This window comes from Salvia splendens, chromosome 20, assembly GCF_004379255.2.
Source record: "Salvia splendens isolate huo1 chromosome 20, SspV2, whole genome shotgun sequence".
NCBI lineage: Eukaryota > Viridiplantae > Streptophyta > Magnoliopsida > Lamiales > Lamiaceae > Salvia > Salvia splendens.
In genome coordinates this window covers 3,518,508-3,541,760 of record NC_056051.1, presented here as the reverse complement: position 1 = coordinate 3,541,760, position 23,253 = coordinate 3,518,508, and the positions used below count along the sequence as shown (strand labels likewise).

General features: G+C 36.8%; 2 protein-coding genes across 3 annotated transcripts; both read right to left on the bottom strand.

The window, feature by feature from the left end:
* Nucleotides 1-9,435: 9,435 nt before the first annotated feature.
* On the bottom strand, nt 9,436-12,435 carry LOC121780634 (maltose excess protein 1-like, chloroplastic). Of its 2 annotated transcripts, XM_042178250.1 has the most exons (10): nt 12,391-12,435; nt 11,399-11,645; nt 11,152-11,322; nt 10,779-11,069; nt 10,628-10,717; nt 10,470-10,559; nt 10,262-10,380; nt 10,128-10,190; nt 9,984-10,045; nt 9,436-9,902 (listed from the first exon to the last, which is right to left on the bottom strand). In XM_042178250.1, exons 2-10 carry the CDS (start codon nt 11,609-11,611, stop codon nt 9,820-9,822), a joined length of 1,182 nt encoding a protein of 393 aa, XP_042034184.1. In that variant the 5' UTR covers nt 11,612-11,645; nt 12,391-12,435; the 3' UTR covers nt 9,436-9,819. The 2 variants fall into 2 exon arrangements, with proteins under 2 accessions (XP_042034184.1, XP_042034183.1); XM_042178249.1 differs by lacking the exon at nt 12,391-12,435 and having other exon boundaries at nt 11,399-12,260.
* Nucleotides 12,436-13,426: 991 nt separating this feature from the next.
* LOC121780567 (serine carboxypeptidase-like 42) lies at nt 13,427-16,669 on the bottom strand. The gene is made up of 11 exons (XM_042178162.1): nt 16,437-16,669; nt 16,044-16,305; nt 15,418-15,525; nt 15,210-15,302; nt 14,942-15,034; nt 14,771-14,856; nt 14,410-14,688; nt 14,204-14,337; nt 14,036-14,128; nt 13,835-13,952; nt 13,427-13,776 (listed from the first exon to the last, which is right to left on the bottom strand). Exons 2-11 carry the CDS (start codon nt 16,270-16,272, stop codon nt 13,609-13,611), a joined length of 1,401 nt encoding a protein of 466 aa, XP_042034096.1. The 5' UTR covers nt 16,273-16,305; nt 16,437-16,669; the 3' UTR covers nt 13,427-13,608.
* Nucleotides 16,670-23,253: the final 6,584 nt, after the last annotated feature.

Sequence of the window (23,253 nt, the reverse complement as noted above, 5' to 3'; positions counted from 1 at the left end):
CCATACAATTAAAGGACATGTCACATGTTATGTCATAGGTTGCTATCATCGAATCATCCCTATAATGAACTCCCTCCGTCCCCAAAGAATATGCACTTTGGGGTCGGCACGACTTTTAATGTAAATTGGTGAAGTAAGAGAGAGGTAAAGAGAAAAAGTAAATAAAGTATTGTTAGTGGAGAATGTGTCCCACCTTGTTAGAGACAAAAGACTTTCCAAAATTAGAAAATGCATATTCTTGTGGGACGGACTAAAAAGGAAAGAGTGTATATTCTTGAGGGACGGATGGAGTATTATTTAACGCACTACGAAGATAATTGTGAAATTTATATTAAAATATTTCAGTGAAATGTTGAAATCATAGTGTTTTATTATATAATTTCAACTTTTCATTCAACAATAATAGTTTCTTAATTATATGAAATTTTCATTTTGAAATCTTATCAATGGATATTACACTATATACAATACATAAATATTATATACTATCAAAATAAAATTTATGAAGCATACAAAAATATTATTACAAAGAAATAGTATATTAAAGAAGTTTAAATGAAATGTTTTTTTTTGCAAACGAAAATTTTGTTCTCTTTTGAAATATCTACCAATATGTACTAAAATACTTGCAAAATTAAAAGTTAGAAATTAAAAAATATATATATCAGTAGTTTTAAAAATAAATATGGCATAACACGAGAGAAATTTGAAATAAAAGAGTATTTTGCCAAATTTTATCTTTATAAAAAAAGGAACAATTTATTTATCTTCGTATCATAGTGACAATTCAAATAAAATGAATAAAAAATCTATTCCATTAAAATAATATGAGTAATTATTCTATCTAATTTTTTATTGTGAATCTTTTAAGGAACATGGATATTTTCAAGAAAAAAAATATAATTACGTACTTTTAAAAATAATATAAATAAAGGAAACTTGTGATAGTATAGTTTTCCTCATATAATTGTAAATAGGGTCGAATTAGTCATAGAAGTATGTAATTAAGGGCATTTGTCATGACTAAATTTAGACTATAATAGTCTAAATTTCAAGAACTGATCATCACACTTCATATGTGAATTTTTACAAACAGGTCTATAACAGTAGTAAACAACACAACTGGCAGAGTAATGAGCTAGTGGAAATCAAGAATCAATATGATGCAACCTTCAAATTTATTTGTTTTAATATATAAACAAAATTCTTTTCCCATGTTCTGGAATTGTTACATAGTATATATTTTTGGCCCCTCGTGCTTGTTCCAACATAAGCTATGAATTGAAAGAAGCAATGTTTTGTGACTTGGTGCAATTGGTTGGCTAGAATTAAATCACTTGGTGGTAATAAATTTAAAATAGCCATCATCACAGCTGTGCAAGGATTTGAGGTCTCAATTGCTTCACTCATCCGTTGATTTTTATTTGAATAAAGTCCCAAAATGGTCCCTAACATTTGACGTTTTTTTAATTTTGATCCAAAACATTATCTTTTGAATTATTCGGTTCCTCACATTTGAAATCGGACCACATTTAGTCCTAAATTGACGGAATGGTTAAAATTTGACGGCCACCTCAATTGTGTCAATTGAGGGACCGAATAATTTAAAAGATAATATTTTGGACCAAAATAAAAAAAAACGCCAAATGTTAGGGACCATTTTGGGACTTTAGTCTTTTTTATTTTAGATGCCCTCATTTATTCCTTTGATGTAGTTGTCTAAGATTTCATTTTCACACAAATATACTATCTCCGTCCAATAAATATGAAACATTTGATTTCTGGCACGAGATTATATTCAGTGTTATGAGTTAATAAAGAGAGGGTAAATTAAGAGAAATGAAAAAGCAGGAATCATGTTGTTTTCATTGTAAGAAAAACGTTTCATTTATGATAGGACAACCAAAATAAAATAAAAAATGTTTCATTTCTATTGGGACGGAGGGATTATATGTTTAACTGTTTTCTTATTTCTTGTCAAAATTTTGTATTCATAAAATGAGAAATTGCAACCTATATGTGTTGGTTAAAGATGTGTTATTAATTATAAGTAAAATTAAAATAAAGATGTTGGTCAATCTCAAATGCTATCTTTACCCATTCGATCCATAGTAAAATTTCTTCATGTGATATTTTACTACTATTTGCTATATGAAATTTGATTTTGGACTGTCTCGATATCACATATGTTACATTCCTTCCGATCCTAAGAACTCTTGAGTCTCGAGTCAATAATATAGAAAAGAGTGAACTGCACCAAATGGCCCAAATTTTCGCCTTGTAACATCAGAGGCCCCTAACTTTTAAAAATACCACCACAGGGATCTAACAAAACATATAATCACAAATCGTGTTTTTTCATACCATTAGACCCTCAGGGCCTATAAGGGTAAAATCAGGCTTTTGCATGGCCGTCACTACTGTGTCAGCTGCAGCACTGTTGACGGGACATCGAATTGCAATAGATGTGACAGGATATCATGTGTGTTGTCCCCTAATATTTTCACACGCGTGAAAATAGTTTTCGGACCTGCATTGAAATTTCACAAATTTTGCCTTTCCAAAACATTTAGCCGGTTCAACTCTATATTTTTTCCCCTCCAATTCCACTTTCACTTCATCATTTTGCCATTTCGCCAAAATAATTAGCCTCTGCCTATCGCCTCTATCTTGCACGCCATTTTCATCCTTTTCATCAATGCCTCCAAAACGGAGACGAAGTGCTGCTGGAGCGTCCTCCGCTCGTAGTTCTTCAAGGCGCAAAAACAAGCCGGCAACGCCATCGCCATCGTCTTCGTCACAATCACCTCCGGCATCACCTAGACACAGTAGAAGGGGTCGAGGGCCGAAGATAATCGACGTAGACCCAGAAACGTGGAGCATTCGCGATCCTCTGCTTGATTTCTTCTATCCGAAAGAAGAATATAGTACGTTCAAATTTAAAATTCCTAGCAAGGTTTTTGATTGTGATTTAGGGCTCCGAAAATTGGTTGTTTTGTGAAATTGTTTTGACTGTGTTGTAGGACTTTATATGTGAAATAAGTTTGGTTTAAATTTGGATGTTTGCTAACTCTGTACAAACCCTAACAGGGGACCATCCCGGGATGTTTTCCGTCGATTTTCATCACGGAGGGTCAATCTTCGAAATCAATGGACTGTATGTTGGGTGCAATTGACATTCTTTGACTATTGATGGATTCGTCAGTTCGAGCTCGTAGATCTTTCCAGCATGGTATTGCGGTTGGGTTACAATAGGCAACTCATATATGAGTTCTATTACGTTCATCCAACGTACAGTGATGGTTGTAGGAGCATGGAAATAGGAGGCCCATTGCTGCCCATAACTGACGATGTACATCTGGGTCCCTTTCTCGAAGTCGCGGCTACTACCACAAAGCTAGTTCACATTTATGTTGTGGAGATAACACAGGCGGCCGCCTTGCTGAAGAAGCGAAAGGAAGAAGCGGAGGAGTTGCTAAAATTTGTAAATGCTAGTAAAAAACCCACTGTGGTCATTGAAGAACTTGACGAACCGAACCCAATTGTGCCGAAGAGTAAACCGAAAAGGAAGAAACAACAGCACGAGGAGCAGAGGAAACCATCGGCACCATTATTGTTGCTTGAGTGGTACCCTAGGGATGTTGAGTTTGAAGAGTATTTGACCAAAAGTTTAGAAGACAAACGTCGCGAATGGAAGAGGGAAGAAGTTGTGGACGAGCTACAAGATGTTGATGACCTTGAGGATTTGGAGGGTTTGGAGGCATTGAAGAAGAGTGGCATAAAGTTTACCCCGTTCAAGTTTGTCAGAAATGAGCTTCCGTTGTGGAAGTCTGGTGATGTTTTTAAGCATAGAGATTTCTTCTATGACGTGTTGAGGCAGTACGCAATAATGTCAAGAATGCGGGTGCACGTGAAAAGAAACGACGGCGACAAACTTCGTGCGATTTGTAAAGGGAAAGGATGTGAGTGGTATGCGTACTTGAGGAAGCACGAAATACACAATGGTCATGATTATGTGGTGATGAATATGCAACGCGATCACGCGCACACATGCTCTCAAGTATTAGATTCGAAGTGGCTGACGGCCAAGTGGCTAGGGGAGCATTATATGGAGAAGATCAAAGCTAACCCTCACATTCCACTTGCAGCTATACGGCAGTGTGTCGATGAAGATTTTGGCCTGAAGATAGGTAGGATGAAGGCATATCGGGCCAGAGAGCACGCACTGGACGGCATTTTTAGCTCTGCGGCGACCCAATACAGAAACTTGTTCTACTATAAAGCCGAATTGGAGCGGACGCACCCTGAATCCAGCATTCATATACATTATGAGAGTATGAGGGATTCTGGCACCGTTGGTCCGAGATTCATGAGGTTCTACTGCTGTCTAAGGCCATTGAAAAAGGGATGGATGGAGTTATGTCGCCCGATTATCTTCTTCGACGCTTGTTTCTTGCGAGGGATGTACAAAGGCCAGCTAATGACAGCAATGGGGATTGATCCCAACAATGGCTGGTGGCCGATTGCTTGGGCGGTGACTGAGGCCGAGAGTTATGTCCAGTGGAAGTGGTTCGTGGAGTACTTGTCTGATGACCTAAACTTGCATGCAAATGACCCACGTTATGTGTTTATGTCTGACCAACAAAAGGTAGGCCATCAGTTATTTCAATATTTTATCATGTACGTGATATGTGATTTAATTTTATTTGTGATTTGATTAATATATTATGTACTGAACTGTGATTTTGTGGTAATGTTTTGTTGTGTTGCATCGGGGCCTTGCAAAGTTGCTTGCTGAGGAATTCCCACAGAGCGAGCATCGCTTTTGTGTTCAGCACATATACAACAATTTCAAGAAGAGATTTGTTGGTGAAGATTTCAAAGACCGGTTGTGGGAGATTGCCTCGAGTACCACCGTCGAACAGTACGTGGCTTTGATGGATGCTTTGCAGACCGAGTATCCCAGTGCACACCAGTGGCTTTTTGGAGTAGCCCCCAAAGAAAAGTGGGTCAAGGCATTTTTCTCTCCACACACCTGTTGTGATGTGAACCTGAACAACATCTGTGAGACATTCAATTCGAAGATTGCATTGGTTCGAGATAAAGCAATTATTAGCATGTTGGAGGACATTCGAACAAGTCAAATGGAAAGAATTCAGATCAGAGGCCTGTGGATCAAAAGCTACGATCACGCAGTCCCTCCTGTTATCAAGGAGCTTGTTGATAAGTGGTACGCGAGGGCTTCATCGTGGAGGGCTACATGGAACGGACAGTCTTCGTACTAAGTGTCTGGGCCGTCTGGCCAATATGTTGTCAACATACGCGATATTACTTGTTCCTGCAGATTGTGGCAGCTAACCGAAATCCCATGCACGCATGCTATCGCAACAATCAACAAGAATGGCGACGACGTGACGCGATTCGTTTCCCGATATTATTTGAAGTCAACAATGATCATGTTGTACGAGAATGTCCTCTACCCCATCAATGGGGTAGCCAATTGGCCGAAGAGTACTGCGGATGGTTCAGTGGAATTGGCGCCCCGAGGTCAAAGCGACAGCGTGGTAGGCCGAAGAAACTGAGACGTGAGGAGCCCCAGATTCGTCTTCATGCAGATGGAGGTGAGTCATTGCGTCGCACATTCGTGATGAAATGTCGTCGGTGCGGTCAAGAAGGTCATAATAGGAGGACATGCAGCAATGATCCTCGGACAGATGCCCGTTCTCAGGTTGGGGAGACTTCGCGTGAACATGGTGACATTACTTTACCTGAATCGTCAAACAATCCCCAACGCCAAGAGGTACTATGCAATAAGCATATGCAACTATATTATGTAATTGTACACAGTGCTTAAGCATGTATACTTACTACACTATTAATTGTTGCAGCCTAATGTTTCGAATCCGAGACCAAGCACTCGGAAAAGGACTCAGCCTCAGAGATGCGGCCGCCGCGGTGATCAAGATTGATGGCCTTTACTTAATCTTAAAACGTTGTGTTTGTTTGGGATGGGTGAACAATTTGTGGCAGTGATGATGATATGATATGTATGTTTTGTATGGTACAGACTATTTTGTAACAGACTAGTATTTTGGTGGAAGTATAGTTCGGTGGAAAAATATCATGAAAAATTTTGGTGGTATTTTTGTGGATAGCGTACTTCGTCGGTTTGTGATTTCAATCATATTTCAGTAACTTCATTCGTGTTTTCAGGCATAGATAAAAACAAAACGCTTTCATTCAATCAACATCAGGCGTTTGTGATTTCAGTCATAGTCGGGTAGTATTCATTTGTGTACATGGTTTGTGATTTCAGTCATAGTTGTGTAACCTCATGCGTGATTTCAGACATAAATGAAAAACAACAAAGCAAAGCGTAGTCGATCAGGATCAGAAATGAACGACGGAGCGAACACGACATAGCATTGTTATAACAATAGAAAAATTACAATACATAACAACAAGATTGTGATTTTTAAGCGTCGGAGAGTTGTTGCCATCTGACCAATTTTCACCGCCAATGCGTCACACTCTTCAGTTTTCATACCCAGTTGTAGCTTCAAGTCTTCAAACTCCACGATTTTCAAGCGCAATTTCTCGTGCAGCACACCTTCGAGTAGAGATTTGCTTCGAAGTTCAGCTTCGAATTGGTCTCGCTCAAGTTTCACTCTCTGAAAATAACTGTCTTGACTTGAGGATAGACTCGCATCAAACCATCGAAAAAACTTGCAGTCATCGTCCTGCATAATAATTTCTCATTAATCTTTATGCCAACAAAAGTAATGGACAACACGATCAAAATACATGGTTTTAACCTTCCATATAGTGCAGCGATAGTAACGTCTACCCGGGTTAGCAGCCGTCCTAGATGTCACAAGCTCAGCCTCAAGATCGTGATTACACTTCACAATTTCGGGACGAGGCCAATTCCAATTGAAGCTTGAGCCGAACGATTGAGAAGAAGAAGAAGAAGAAGAAGACATTGCGTAACGACCTGAACTCAATTCGACAGTACAAAATTCAAATCAGCAATGCAATTTCGCCGAAATATAGCAGATAGAACCTAGCACATTGCACAAAAACTAAAATCATTCTTCCGCCCAAATGCATACTTCAACCAAGTAGGCGCAAAAATTTCCACACTTAAAATTCCAGCTGAAATCGACCAAGAATTGCAAAATACTTTTTCAGATGTCCGACAGTAACCATACAACAAAAAAAATCAACCAACAATTGCAAAATCCTCGTTGATACCCTAAATTCAGCAAAATCCAGATGAAATCTCCTAAATTCCAGATCCCGAACAGCTGGCGAAGATATGAAATCCCCTAAATTGCCCGATGCCGAAGAAGTCAAAATCGCCTATTATGTTTTGAGAGGGAAATATGAATCCAGTAGAAATTGAAAACGGTAGATGAAACGGAAATGGAGGGAAGAAATAATGAAACGGAATTGAAAACTATAAATGAAATTATGATTACAATTCTGCTTGACAAGACAGCACCTGCAAATGCAGGCATAGGGGTGCAGCCTAATGCAATCAAAAGGTCTAAACTGCCCTTCAGCCCATTTGGGCATTTTCATCCGAAAAAGGCAAAATATACACGATTTGTGATTATATGTTTTGTCAGATCCCTGTTGTGGTATTTTTAAAAGTTAGAGGCCTCTGATGTTACAAGGCGAAAAGTTAGGACACTTTGGTGCAGTTCTCAAATTCAGTCACATCTTATTACATATTCTTTATAGAGCTACAATCTAAGAAAACGTAATTGAATTATCTGTAGTGTTGTTGCTTATCAGCATCACAAGCTTCAATCTGTAATTGAATTATCTGTAATTGAATTAACTAATTGAAAAGAATAACCAAACATAAGTTTGAAGTCCATTTTAACCTATAATCTCAATTCGAAATTTGAAGCCATCCTAGAAGTTTCCAAACAAATTTATGATTGATTATGCGGATTTTTCCGGAAGATATCAACACACAATGTGCTTATTATGCAACATGAACGCTTTAGATTTAGTTATTTGGATATGATTGGAAGAAATTTGAAGCATCCTAGTCCCCTATATAAATACATACTACTATATCATTAAGATGTAAGCCAAGTCCAATATGATTCTTTTTATTTCATAAATAAATTTAAAATATTGTGTTTTTTATATACCAATTAAACTAAGTTTAACAAGTTAAATTAATTTGCTAAGTTTAAAATAATATGCCAAATTTGAAATTCGTATACATATTAATTTATATCTTATTTTCATACTAATGTTGCTACCAATATAGTGTTCAACTGTTTTGTTGATAAGTCAAAGCATGCACGGGCAGAAAAAGGGGCGTGGATCCTCTGTTGCGGAGAAAACACAAAACGAGAAGAAAATGATGAAGATCCTGATTTAACTTCCACGAGAAGAAAATGTTGAAGTTTTTTTATTTAACTTCCCACTTTTTCAATAATTTATTCATGTTGAAGTAGTTCCATTAATTAACTTCAAATATGATATAATTTAAAAACAAATGTAGAAGTATTTATAATTTGCATTAGTGATTTTACTTATATAATATTAATAATTTGTTCAATATTAATTTTACAAGTATGACAATACTGCACTAAAAATTAATTTTATCTCTCAATTAAAATAATATTACACTAAAGTTAATTTTTAAAAAGTAATTGAAGAGTGTAATGTAGTACTACCTCCGTTCACAAAAAAAATTAGACTTTACCATTTTTTGTTGTCCATCAAAATTAGACTAATTCTAAATATGGAAAGTTTTAAACAAATACCTTATACATCATTACTAATTACGCATTAAAACCCTTGACATTTATAATTTTGACTATTTTTTGTGGACGGAGGTAATATTATAATGGAGGGTTAATTTTTTTTAGGGAAATTGTCATTTGAATCATAATTTTTTTATATATTTTTGTTGACTTCTTGTTAATCTCATAGCATTTGAAAATGAAATATAATATTTATGAAGCAAATGAGACACTTATTCACATACGAAGGAAATACAAATTAGGACGATTATTGACGGACAGATGAAAGAACAATTATAGTTTTACACACGAAAATCAATAAATCACTAAAAATGACAAGTCTTTATTTATTTTACAAGTGGTAGTGGAATCCTGTGCTCAACAACTCCTTATTTATTTTACGGGAGGAGGTGGAATCCTATGCTTAACAAACATCCTATGTGCTCACGAAAATCAACACATTACTAAAAATGAAGTTCTTTTTCACAAGTGTTTTTGAAATCCTATGCTCAACAAACAACTCCTACATATTTATCTATGCTTCGTCAAAACAACACACAAATCCTCTCACAATTACTAAATCAGCTCTACTAAAAAATGATATCAAGTCCTAATCTTGATGCTTCCAATCTTCTTCAAGACGATGAATGGGAAGAAAGCATTGTTGAACAAAATCGACAAATAGATCGAATGATAGAAGATGTAACCATTTGTGCAACAATTCCATATTTACAACCTAAACCAATATGATTAGAGCTACATAGTTATACATTGAAACAACACGTGAGAAGGGTCATGCTATTGTTTTTGAGCAGTAGTACTTTGCTGAAGATCCATTCTATCATCCACAAGTAATCTACCAAAGTATATTGGCACCTCATAAACTGCACATGCCCTCTACACCTTATTCACTTTGCTCCAAGTATCAATAAGCATTGTAAGTTTGCAACCGTATATTCTGCGCGGAGGCACGGCCATGTAGTCGCCTCGAACACCTCAACCGGTACACACAGCAGCAGCATCAGCAAGTAAAAAGATGGAAACAAGATCAATGTTCAAAAATGAGATGCTTCAAAGAAGTGAAGGATGAGGAATGTCCATGCACTTGTGCATCTCTCCACAAAGTGATTCCTGTCCAAACACAAAAATTCATGACTGAATTTGGACTATATAATATATATGCATAAAAATTAAATGAGACCATAAACATACCTATCCAAGCAAGAAAGCCAAGACTGCAAGTCAAGAACAACTCCCAGCTGATACTATTGAAACTGAAACGACAACCGAGTTTCATTAAGTTCAACGAATCCTTAATAAGGTCGCATATGGTTGTGTTTGTGTATAGTTTTTTACCAGTACAGGCAGACGAGATTTCCCCATCCGTAGAAAACACATGCCCAAGTTGAACCAGTGAACCTGCAGAGAGATTATAGTCACTTTGGAGGCTCAGTTGATGATGAGAATCAATGCAAGTGACTGTAACATACCACATTAAGTCTCGAGTGAGTAGTGCTCGTGGGATCAGCAGGCCGTTGCCAACCATGGCCAGCAACATTGTGACCGCAGATAGACCTTTTACATTTGCAGGATTATGAAGATTTGTCCACTGAAATAGAAGGATGAAAGAAGCACATCTCTTTAAGACAATAACTCATTGCATTACATATATACACATCTTGGAAGAAGAAATATAACCATTTGTGCAACAGGCATCCACATAAACAGAAGAGTGGCTGTCCATCCAGATATCGATCCACCTTTCTTCGACAGTTTCCCCATCCGCGCCTAAAAGTAACAAGCTTCTTAGAAGACTTTCATATCTTTTGGAACTATTCACTGATTCACATACTAACCATAGAAACGGCGAGCGTTGCAGTAAAAAGGGAAATGCAGCCGGGCAAGGCAGTGTTTGGGACGATTGGGACGAAAGTCGACCACATTACCTGCACCACAACATAGTTAACACCACCCAAAGAATCAAATTTATGCAACTAGTTTCCTTACTTGTGGAAGTGCAGATAGGCCGGCTATGGTAATAAAGTCTTCCCAATGTTTCCAGACTCCACGATCAAGCAAATCGAAGCGTTTCATCAAATTTATAACGACACCGGATACAGTCACTATCGAAGTGGCCACAAAATGAGGAAGAGGCATAGCTTCAGCCATAGCCAGCTGCAAAAGGACGACGTATATGGACACGACTCCTACCAACTGGATCGCCACTGCTTCACTTTCTCTCTTCTTGATAAAATACGAGAGCAAAGACAGATTCCCGAGCAATCCAGTAAGCATACCCTTCAAACAACAATGATGAAATGAATACAACACTTCATGCTCGAAAAAGGTAAGGAATGCATATGAATCTCTCACCACTCACCAGCCATGGAACAGCCAAAAGTGCAGACTTATTCCCTGCCATCAGATTCTGATAATTGAGCATGATCTGAGGCAGTTGCAGTAACAGAAACGGGATATTCGCAGCTCCAGCAAATTTTGCTGTGGCCGTATCCCATTCCTTGAAGCTCTTGTGCTTCACTCGCAGAGGTTTCTAGATTCATCACAATCATTACTCAGCAAGAATTTGGAAGCAAAGAGTCATAGATTAGCTCTGAGACGAAAAATACCCGGGTTATGGAATGTGCACGGTCTGAGCTTACAGCAGAGACCGGTGTAGGCCTACTAGAGCAACTGATGGATTGGCCTAAGCAATTACTCTTCTTTAAGTGTAGCTCATAGCTTCGAAAATGTAGTTGAGCACGCGGAAATGAGCCTAGGCTTCGCGGATTAGAGCTTATTGGAAGCTTCAACTTATATTTGAGGAACAATGATTCAGCCATTGTTAAAAATTAGTTGAAGAAATCACATTCCTCCCTTCATATATCAAAGAATTGAAAATATGTCACCATAAACAGTTTACACACTGTAATTTATCAACTATGATCACTCATATTCTCATTGAAGTATACATAAAAAAACCAATCTTTTCTCTAAATTTCAAGAACTGATCATCACATTGAAGTAAACAAAAAAAAAAACCAATCTTTTCTCTAAATTTCAAGAACTGACATCACATTGAATTAAACATAAAAAACCAATCTTTTCTCTAAATCTCAAGAACTGATCATCATCACATTGAAGTAAACATAAAAAACCAATGTTTTCTCTAAATCTCAAGAACTGATCATCATCACATTGAAGTAAACATAAAAAACCAATCTTTTCTCTAAATTTCAAGAACTGATCATCATCACATTGAAGTAAACATAAAAAACCAATCTTTTCTCTAAATTTCAAGAACTGACATCACATTGAATTAAACATAAAAAACCAATCTTTTCTCTAAATTTCAAGAACTGATCATCATCACATTGAAGTAAACATAAAAAACCAATCTTTTCTCTAAATTTCAAGAACTGATCATCATCACATTGAAGTAAACATAAAAAACCAATCTTTTCTCTAAATTTCAAGAACTGACATCACATTGAATTAAACATAAAAAACCAATCTTTTCTCTAAATTTCAAGAACATCATCACATTTCATATGGGAAATTTTACAGACAGGTCTATAACATTAGTAAACAAACACACACACAAAACTGAGCCTGAACTTACCAATGCAAGAAGCTGCAACACAGTAATGAGCTACTGACAATAAAGAATCAATATGAACTAACCTTTAAATTTAAATGAGAACGACAGGAACAAATGTTTGTGGGACACGATAGCAAAGGAGATTAGAATGTGGACAAAAGCATAGATTTCAGGAGAGAATTAGTGGCTAATGATTCCATCCCACATGTCATGAGACGACAAATGCAAAATTGGCATGTGTCAGTGTGATGGAAACAAAATGATAGTACTATTTTCTTGTTTTAACATCATACATGCAAAAATACCAACAAGAGACTATTTTTGGTGGACGAATCTAATATAAAATTTATTTATTTAGTAATATATTAATGAAAGGTCTTTTCTCAAATTCTTAAAATGTTTCAGATATTTTGGCCACTCGTGGCATGGTGCAATTGGTTGGCTAGTCTTAAATCACTTGGTGGAAATAAATTTAGAATGACTATCAATCAAGATTTTAATCACAGCTGTGCAAGGATTTGAGGCCTCAATTGCCTCACTCATCTGTTGATTTTATTGTAGATGCCATCATTTATTCCTTTGATGTAGTTGTCTAGGATTTCATTTTCATACACATATATGTTTAACTGTTCGTTTTTATATGTCAAAATTTTGTTTTCATACAATGAGAAACTGGCTTTCTTATGATATTATTAGGTGTTACTATTAATTACTTAATTAGAAATAAAATTAGAATAAAGATGTTGGTTAATCTCAAATGCTATCTTTAACCATTCGATCCATAACAAAATTTCTAGATGTGATATTTTATTATTTGCTATCGAATTTGTGATTAAAAAATTGATTTTGGACTGTCTCTATTTCACTACTATATGTTACAAATTCCATTCCAGTCTAATAACTCTTGAGTCATTAACTTAGAAAAATCAAACTCAGCCACATCTTATTACACATTGTTTATAGAGCTACAATCTAAGAAAACATAATTAAATAACAAACAAAATGACCAATTTCAAAGTAAGAAATATCAAAGTTTGACCAATTATTATAAGTTAAATACTTATAATGATTAAATCTATATAGTATCACCATTCACTTTCACAAAGAAAAAATGAATACACCATCATTTATGTGATTTTCCTTTCTTGTTACAACATCTAAGAAATGGCAGAAGAAATCAAACTCTAACATAAATAACTCTGAATCAAATCCAAAACACCAAGCTCACTTTAGTCATCCTTATTCATCAATGGAAGGCCGGGTGCTGTTTGGCAGTTGCCGGCCTCGGACAAACGAGCTGAAGAGATGCAGAGCCCTTGATGGCTGTGCATATGGCACCATATGAGCAGCACCCCTAACCGTTGCGAAAGTCAGCAAGTTTCCATACTCAGTCACCCAACCTCCCACCTGCATTCGCCAAAGTTAAACGGCATTCTGAGAAAGGAGCAGTGATGAAAGGGCGTACCTGTCCTTTATGGAACCAAGCTCCATACGGGACTGTGATCTTGAGCGCGAGATCATGAGCAAGCTCGCGCACTAATGTACGTGAACCAAGTAAAGGTACAACGGAATCTTGATCCCCGCTGAAATTTGGATCATGTGCAAAGTTTTCATCAGTTCTTGAAGTGTGAGATTCGCATTCTTGTTGAGGTGAGGAATAGTTTACCTAAAAATCCAAACAGGAATGTGGTTTCGAATGATCCTCTTTAGCAAAGGAAGAATGTCAATGTTACCGTCTGCCTCGTTGTAATTCAGAACGCTGCATAGTGTAACAAAATGAAAAATCTGGCAAATTTTAGTAGCAAAGATGGAGAGAGGCATTTGCTAGGCTTACCCACTGCACATAGACCACCGATATGGTAGATTGGTTCGATTTGCGTGTAATGCCTTTTGAACCTCGGGAAGGTTGAAGTAGAAGCGCCTCTCGTAGCTCATGCAGACGTCTACTCCAACACTGATCTTGGTAGCCTGCAACGACATGTAGTGTTATTCGTGTTGTTGGTCAAGGTCTAGATTTTATGAAAAAGATTCGAACTTTACCAGTTTCTTGAGACGCAGTTCTTGCTCTACAATGGATGGATAGCACACATCCAGAATTACATCATAATTGTTAACATATTCACCAACAATCTCATTTGCCTCGGATATGGCCTCGTTGCAGGATTTAGACACATTGTGTGGGCTAGCGAATGTGTAATCGTCGAAATCACAGTCATTCATGATGGCAAGTCCAACTTCATCCGAAATCATTCCATGTGACCAGAAGAATTCGTACGTTGCTGGGACATCACGATCAAGCCTCAGAAGCGGGTTGCCAATCTGGCCAAACAAGAATCGATTGTGAACATGTTTCCAAGATTTTGGTAAAATGCAAATCCAACAAAAAGATATGTGTTCTTACAGCAACACCCTTGATATTAAACTTGAAGTATTTAGAATGCTCGTTGTGGTCGAGAAGAGCAATAGCTAATTGCGGGATGTAATGCCCTATACGAACAAACCAAAAATACGGTTTCGTTTAGAAAAAGCTGCCTAGATAACTTTGATCAAATACTAATTGATGCTTCCTTACCAGCATAACTTTCACCAGTGAGAAATAAATCTCTGGTTCGGAACGCAGGAAATTTCTTATACCATTCCATCATGAACATGTGCATATCCATTGCTGCCATACAACATAAAATTCGAGCAATTCTAGATGGTTGAATATCATAAAATACGCGGACATGTGTGGTTCTTATAAAAAGATTCAAGAGTAGGCATATGATTTGTTTATGCTAATAACTTCATCAAATCTAAATGCCTCTCAGAATGAAGTAGGGAACTAAGCAACTCGCTACCTGTGGATGCATCGCCACAATTGTAGTCTGAGCTGGTATTTGAATACGACCATCCTACACCCGCTGGAGACTCAACAAACAGAAGATTCGACGCTACACAAACAAGAAAACAGAATTTGTTGGTTAACTTAAAAATAATTACTTGTGGCAGTCTACTGAATCTAAAGTTCTGTCATTTTAAGAAAAGTACATGCTTAATTAGTCCTACCTTTGTTCCATGATTTTGAGTTTATTCTGAGGCTGCGACCATCGCCTCTAGGGAAGAAAGGGCCTAACTCCGTGAACGCACCTCCTCCCATAGATGAGCAACCCGGACCTTAACAACACAGATGCTAATAACTCAGAAACCGAATTAATTAGGACTAATGTAACCATCACATTCCTTCATAATAAGGAAAGATCATAGAGATGACTACAGAGAGAACAAAAAACCTATTCCTTAAGAATTCTTCATGGCTCATTCGATACTACACCCGATGCACTGCACCAGACGCGCTTTTTCACGAAAAACTAACAAATACATACCTTCCTACACCAAGAGCACTTAGTGCACTAGATTCATTATGAGTGATTCTATACCTCACAGCCAAGGATAAGCACAGTTTATCCTCCAACCAAACATTCCTCTTCTCACCATAAAGGACACAACCATTTCCAATTTCCCAATTTTCAAAATTCACAGAACATGAACTCAATTAAACATCTCCAACTCAAGATTTTCAATAGAACAGGATTGGAAATTAAGGTATAATACAAACTAACACATTCACTCCTGCAAAAAATATCAATCTTGAAAATTGCAAAAAATGTTAGAGGTCTAAATGCAAAATGTACCTCCATTGAGCCATAAAGTCAAGGGCTTGTGGTGAGGGTCTTCAGCAGCTTCCACAAAATAGTAAAACAAACTCCTCCCATTTTTGAGATCCACGTCGACATAGCCTGCATACTGCCTGAACTTCACCGGCGGCTGACCTGGCAGTCCCACCACTAGATTCTCCTCGGGGAAGCCATAAACACCCCCAACAACCACCAATCCCAGCACCACCGCCAGCCGCCACCACATCTCACAAAATTAAACCAAGAAACCGCCTTTCTTCTGCAAAAGATTCAAACTTTGAGAAATGGGAGTTGAATTTGATATGCATACACACGTATATAGATAGATATAGATGTATAATGAATTCTGTTGGGAAAGAGGGCACGTGAATTCTATTGAAAAGTGCAGACCTGAAATTCTTCAGAGGGTAAAGTGGCTCTCTTGTTTTGTTTCCTATAAACAGATAGAGTGGGGTGTGTGTGTATACATATTTACGTGAGTGAATTGCGAGAAATGTGAGCTTCTGCTGCTACGCATTGATGCAAGGATATTTGGATTGATGTAGAGAGAGAGAGAGAGAGTGTGTGGAATTGAATTATCAGAGGCGAGAGGCAGAGAGACGTTGGAAAGCAGCAGAGGAAGAAGCAGCCACACTCGCACACTCTCTCACTGCGTGTTGTGTGTGTAAAAAAAAAAGCATCAGAGCAAGAATAGCCTAGCCACAAACTCCTCCCGTCACATCAGCACTAAAAATCCTCCTGACACATCATCAAAATAAGCAAATAGCCCAATAATAGCCTAGTCACATTACTCAAAATTATATAAAACAAATAATTAACAATCACACAAAATACGGAATTAAATTTACGACACAGATACGGGAAAATTCAATTATATTATTAAAATTTAAAAAGTACATTAATTAAAAAAATTACATTAATTTAAAAAAAGAAGGTACATTAAAAAAATTACAAAAAAAGGTGCATTAAAAAAATTACATAATTAAAAAAAACTAACGTCGTGCAGTCCTCCGCGCCACAACTCTTCAATTAAATCCTTTTATAGTCGAATATGAACATTCACTTGGCGTAGGTCGGCATGTGCTTGGAGGCGGCCGGCTTCATCGTGAGGTACCCCGCTTCGTAAGTTGGGGGCGGCCACGTCGTGGCTTGGATCTGCTTCATTATCGTCGTTCGCCCAACTAGTCAGTTGTACACCTTCATCTTCGACAATCATGTTGTGCATGATAATACATGCGTACATTATATCGGCAATGTAGTCGACATGCCACAAACGTGTTGGACCCCTAATTGCCGCCCATCGAGACTGGAGCACACCAAATGCGCGTTCCACGTCCTTATGCGCCAACTCCTGCCGTTCCGCAAAGTTGGCCTTCCTCTCATCGGATGCGCATCTGATCGTCTTCATAAAGACGGGCCACCTAAGGTATATCCCATCCGCCAAGTAGTAGCTCATATCATGCCGGTTGCCGTTGGCGACAAAATTGATGGTCGGACAGACGCCCTGGCACTCCTCGTTGAAAAGGGGCGACGAGTTGAGGACGTTGAGGTCGTTGTTCGACCCGGCTACCCCAAAATACGCATGCCAAATCCACAACCGATAATCAGCTACGGCCTCGAGGATCATCGTGGGATTCTTTCCCTTGTAGCCGGACGTGTAGAACCCCTTCCAGGCAGCAGGACAGTTCTTCCACTCCCAATGCATACAATCTATGCTGCCTAACATACCCGGGAACCCATGCTTCTCCCCCGTGCATCTGCATAAACTCCTAGCAGTCTTCGGGGGTAGGGCTTCGAAGGTACTGATCACGGAATATTTCAATCACGCCCTGACAGAAATACTTCATACATTCAAGGGCAGTCGTCTCATCGATGTGGAGGTACTCGTCCCACATGTCTGCCGCACCTCCGTAGGCCAACTGCCTGATTGCCGCAGTGCACTTTTGAATAGGTGTGTGGCCGGGTCTGCCAGCCGCATCGTGCCAGAAGCGGAAATACAGATATCGACGCTCCAAAGCCTCAACAATACACATAAACAGGACCTTGCTCATCCTAAAACGCCGCCTGAAAAGGTTGGCGTTAAACCGCGGCTCCGGTGCGAAGTAGTCTTCATATAGCCGCTGATGTGCAGCTACGTGATCCCACTCAATCACTGCTCGGCGGTGGACAATGGGTCGAGGCCGAGGTACTGCCGGCTGCAAGGCCCTCTGTAACAGCCGGTCTATCTCACGGGACGTTTAGGCCTCCAATGCTTCGTTCATTCGCCATTCGTACTCCTCAGCATCCCCACCACTACCACCACTACTACCACCCGCGCTATTCATTTCGCGTTGTTGCTCTTGTACATAAATTAAGATAGATAGAATACTCATTAAAACAAGCGGTGCAAATGAAAATGACGTGCAAATCGCGTATATATAGTGTTTCGAAAATTAAATAAATAAAAAATTCGCTCGCCGATCCGGAGCCTTCAATGGCGGCCAGCGGATCGGCGAGCGCATCGGCCAACGCTCGGAAATCGACGTGCACTCGCCGATTTTTTTACCGAAATTCGGCTAGCCGGTTACAATGGTTCGGCGAGCGGACTGGCTAGCGCCGGAGATCGGCTAGCCGGTTCGCTCGCCGCCATTGTGGATGCTCTAAATAAGCTGCGGCGTAACAAATGCATCTAATGCGGGGCCACTTGCATTCAATTCTTTTCAAAAACTAACTTTTTAATCAATCAAGATTAACTACTTTTAGTCCATCAATTCCCCAAATTTTGTCACAATTTGACCAGCATCGATTTTAAAAAAATAATAGAAAATGAGTTGAAAAAGTTGGTAGGATGTGAGTCCTACTTTTAAAGTATTAGTTTTATAATAAAATGCGATTGAAAATAAGTTAGTTGCATGTGAGGTTCACTACCAAAAATGGTAACAGGTGAAATGTAACTAATTTTGTGGGACGGAATAAAATGAAAAAATGTGATAAAATTTCAGGGACGGATGAAGTAGTATTTTTTTTGGAAGAGGGTTTTAAAGCTTCTATATAGTACTATGGCCATGTTTGGTTGCCAGGATTCTGTCTGGGAAAGTAATCTGATTCCTTAAATTTTAAATTCCTGTGTTTGTTTCCGTTTTTAATCAAACTGGGAAAGTAATCAAAATCCTGAAACAAAGAAAGTTAGTACAACTTTCCAGGATTCTGAATCCTAACTTTTCTTAGGTATTCTTTTTCCCAGTTTTAGGATTCTTACATATTTAATGCAATATAGTACAATTTATTATTATTATTATTATTATTATTATTATTATTATTATTTATTACAATGTTTTAAAAATAATTTAAAAGCATAAACCATACTTAATTTCAGGATAATAAATAACTATAATTCAAATTATCATAATTATAACTATATTATTAATATTTATTTTTATTTTTATTATCATAATAATAATAATTTATTAAATAATTAAATATAATTATAATTATATAATAATATAATAATTATTAATTTATAAATTAGTAATTAAAAATAAAATTGTAGTGAAATTTTAAATTATAAAATTTATTCAATTAAAAATTAAGTAAATATAATGATAATAATAATAATAATAATCTTATTTATTATTATATTATTATATATTATGATGTATAATCCATATTTAAACTATTCATCGTAATAATAAATAAAATAATATAATTATTATCATTTGTAATTAATAATTTATTAAATAATATGTATTATTATATTTTATAAATAAAAAATGATAAGTATATTTTTAGTTTAGTGTTTAAATCAAATATATACTTTCAAATCTTGATATTTTCCAAACACAGGAAAGTAAAGTTATTAGAAATCATATTCCCAGGAATCATTTTCCCAGGAATCATTTTCCTTACCAACTTTACTTTCCCGCCAACCAAACATGGCCTATATGTAATTTGTGAACGAATATAAGATTTTAAGGTTGATAGTACATTTTACATATTCTTAAGTAATCGTGCGATTTGTGCATATAATTTTCAAGTCACTAAATTTGATGAAATTTTGATTTGTTCTCGTAAAAATTTATAAAAAATTATTTTAAGTTTAATTTTGTCCATAATTACCTCACGTAAAATGATCTGATATGATAGTTGAATAATAAATATGGATGTTATTGTGGGTGAGTTGAACAAAATCGTATTTTCATACGAAAGATATTATCGTTTAATTGAAAAATATGAATAATATACTCTCTCCGTCCCATAGAAATAGGCTAATTGAGAATGACATGAATTTTAATGGTTATAAGGAGAAAAAAATATACTAGTTTAAATAATATAGTGAATGATGAGACCCATAAATGATAAAGTAAAAGAGAAGGAGAAAATATTTCCATAAATGGATAACGACAACTTATATGGGACGAATGGAAAAGAAAATTCAGCGTATTTCTATGGGATGGAAGGAGTATTATATATCGATCGATGAAATTTTTTTTGCAGTGGAATAATGCTATCAAATCCAAATTTTAGGACAAGGAAATGTCCTCTAAGGGTGTCCATAATAGGAAGGCCAGTCCAAGCCACAAAAACTTGGCCAAGGCCAAGAAAACTTGTTCAGGAGCACAAAAAAACTTGTCCATCCTAATGGTGGAGAAGCCCACGCCACAAGTCTAATTTTGGTTTTTGATTGAAACTGCTATTTTTTCCCAGAGACTATACTACTAGTACTACAAATTTTCAATTTTATGCAATTTGACCTATATTCAAATTCGAATTGCAAGTAGTAATCGCTATATTTTAAAGACGTGACGTTTTGAATGTGATCTGACGACCATCATTTTAAGGATAATAATTTCTACTCCTAATTAATAGTGAAGCGCACAAAAAGCATTAAAGATGAAGTAGATGGATATATGGTCGATTTATTTTGTTTATTTTGTAATGAGTGGCTTTATGTTAATAAAGTTGTTGTCTAGTTCTAGTGCATAAAATATGGGCAATCATATCTATTTATACAACCTAGTAAATATGTAAAAGTTACACCTACTACTAACAGAGATGGATCAATTTTCCACTTTGGTTATAAAATTTGGTGGAATTATAGTACTCCATTTGATTTGGTTTGGGGTTAAGAAATTTGGCAGAAATATTATACTCCAGCTACATCAAGTTTTATCACTAAACATGAATTTGTACATAAGAGCATGAGAGATAGGGATGTGTAGTTTCCAAAAGTTTAAAATGAGTTTAATTGTCCAAGTTCGATTAGAAATTTCCTCTTCATAAATACTCAAGAATAAGAAAAGAAACGAGCTTTATTAGTTGTACATGACTATAGATCACAAACCCAAAATTAAATAAATAAATTGATTGTAATGTAAACTAGAGTAATTATTAAGATGCAGAAGAAGCCAAAGAATAGGCCAATTCAATGCTGCCGTTAAAAGAAGCCATTGTATAATGCTTATAGTAAAAAAAGCTTTGAAAAAAGACCATTAATCCAAAATTAGAAGAGCTTAAAATTTTTGAAAATTTAGAGTGGTGATATAAATTAATAATAGGTGCAGAAAGGGATAACCTACTCCACTTAACACAGAAGTTGTAATTCAAATAGCCTCCAAACTTTTTAGAATCTACTTTCTGTTGTCTACATGCTTGTTTTTAGCTTTGGATCTCTATAGGATTAGAATTTAAAAATTCATCCCCAATTTAAAATAACTTAAACAGCAAACAATTATACCTAACAAAAGAACCTATCAGTTTAAAACTAAAATAATAGAATGTGATTAGCATCATTAGCTTTTAAGTACTTGCTATGAAATCAGAAACATAATAGTAGTTATGTAGTGTAAGCATATAAAAGTAAAAGTTAGTAATTATCTATAGTGGCTAAGCCAAAAATTGCAAGAGGACTAGTAGTAACTCATGCACAGATATTTGCATGTTCGAGTTCAAACCAACAAAGAAAATGCAGAAGCACGACGCGGTCGGGTTTGAGGGACTTGCAACAGCTGCCAGCAGTTGTATAATCATCTAGAAATACGATACGCGCTACAATGACAAGTCTGCAGAGCATAACAAAGAATCAGGAGATGTTGATATTATGTTACTCTTGATCATAACCTAGATAAGAATCACACGTAAAATATAGAGTGTATGTCTTTTTTCCAGGTTCGGTCGGTGCATCAAAGTCGAGTTTCACCCTGGACTTCCTCTGGAAAGTGACCCTTTTGATAGCAACCAACTGATTGGTTTTGGTGTAGCCAACCACCAGCCACCATCCCTCTTCTTTCGCTTTAGGGTATCTGGGGGCGTCGACAGGTCCGATCTCTGTTCTTCCTTCAAGATCGCGTTCAAGGCTGATTGCGTTAAGAAAAGTGAGTGAAAAAAGTTAGCATAATATGAGTCCTACTTGTATATATATTAATTTTAAATAAAATGTAAGTGGAATGAGTTAGTGGAACATGTGACTCTATTACCATTTATGGTAAAAAATTAACCGGGACTCCTATTCGCGAACATATTGAAATGGAAAAATGAGACTCCTATTCGCAGACGGAGGGAGTAAATCTTTCGAGCTTGATAAAATCGAAGGGCTAACCCAAAACCTTAAATTTGGGATTAAACTTAAAAAATTATAACCTGAATGGTCCGTAATCGAATATCCCGACGACCCTAGCACGTCGACCTGATTACATACTACCTCCGTCCCAAGTTACTTGAGGCGTTTCTTTTCGGCACGAGATTTAAGAAAGTTGTATTTAGTGAATTAAATAAAGTATAAAAGAGAGTAAAGTAAGAGAGATGATAGAGGATAGAGTAAAAGAAATAATAATGTAAGTATGATTAGATGTTTTATTTTTAGTCAAAAAGATAAATGATTCAAGTAACTTGGACAACCCAAAATAGAATACGACTCAAGTAACTTGGGACGGAGGGAGTACTTAACTTTGCATCGGAAATACTCGATCCCGTATGTGAACCTATAATTTCACATATCGGGATATACTCAGTATCCGACTTGCCAGCCCTAGAGTACTCACGTGACCCACTCATAATTTGACATTTCGACTTATGGGGCCTTGAGTATGATCAATTAGACTTTCAACTTTTCAATTTGGGCCCAAAAGGCCCTATACTTGAATGGGCCTAATAAACCACTAGGGTTTCCTCTTCAAGATGTGCGTAAATGTATATATATATATGTTGAGATCTGCGAAAGCATTGTACTATC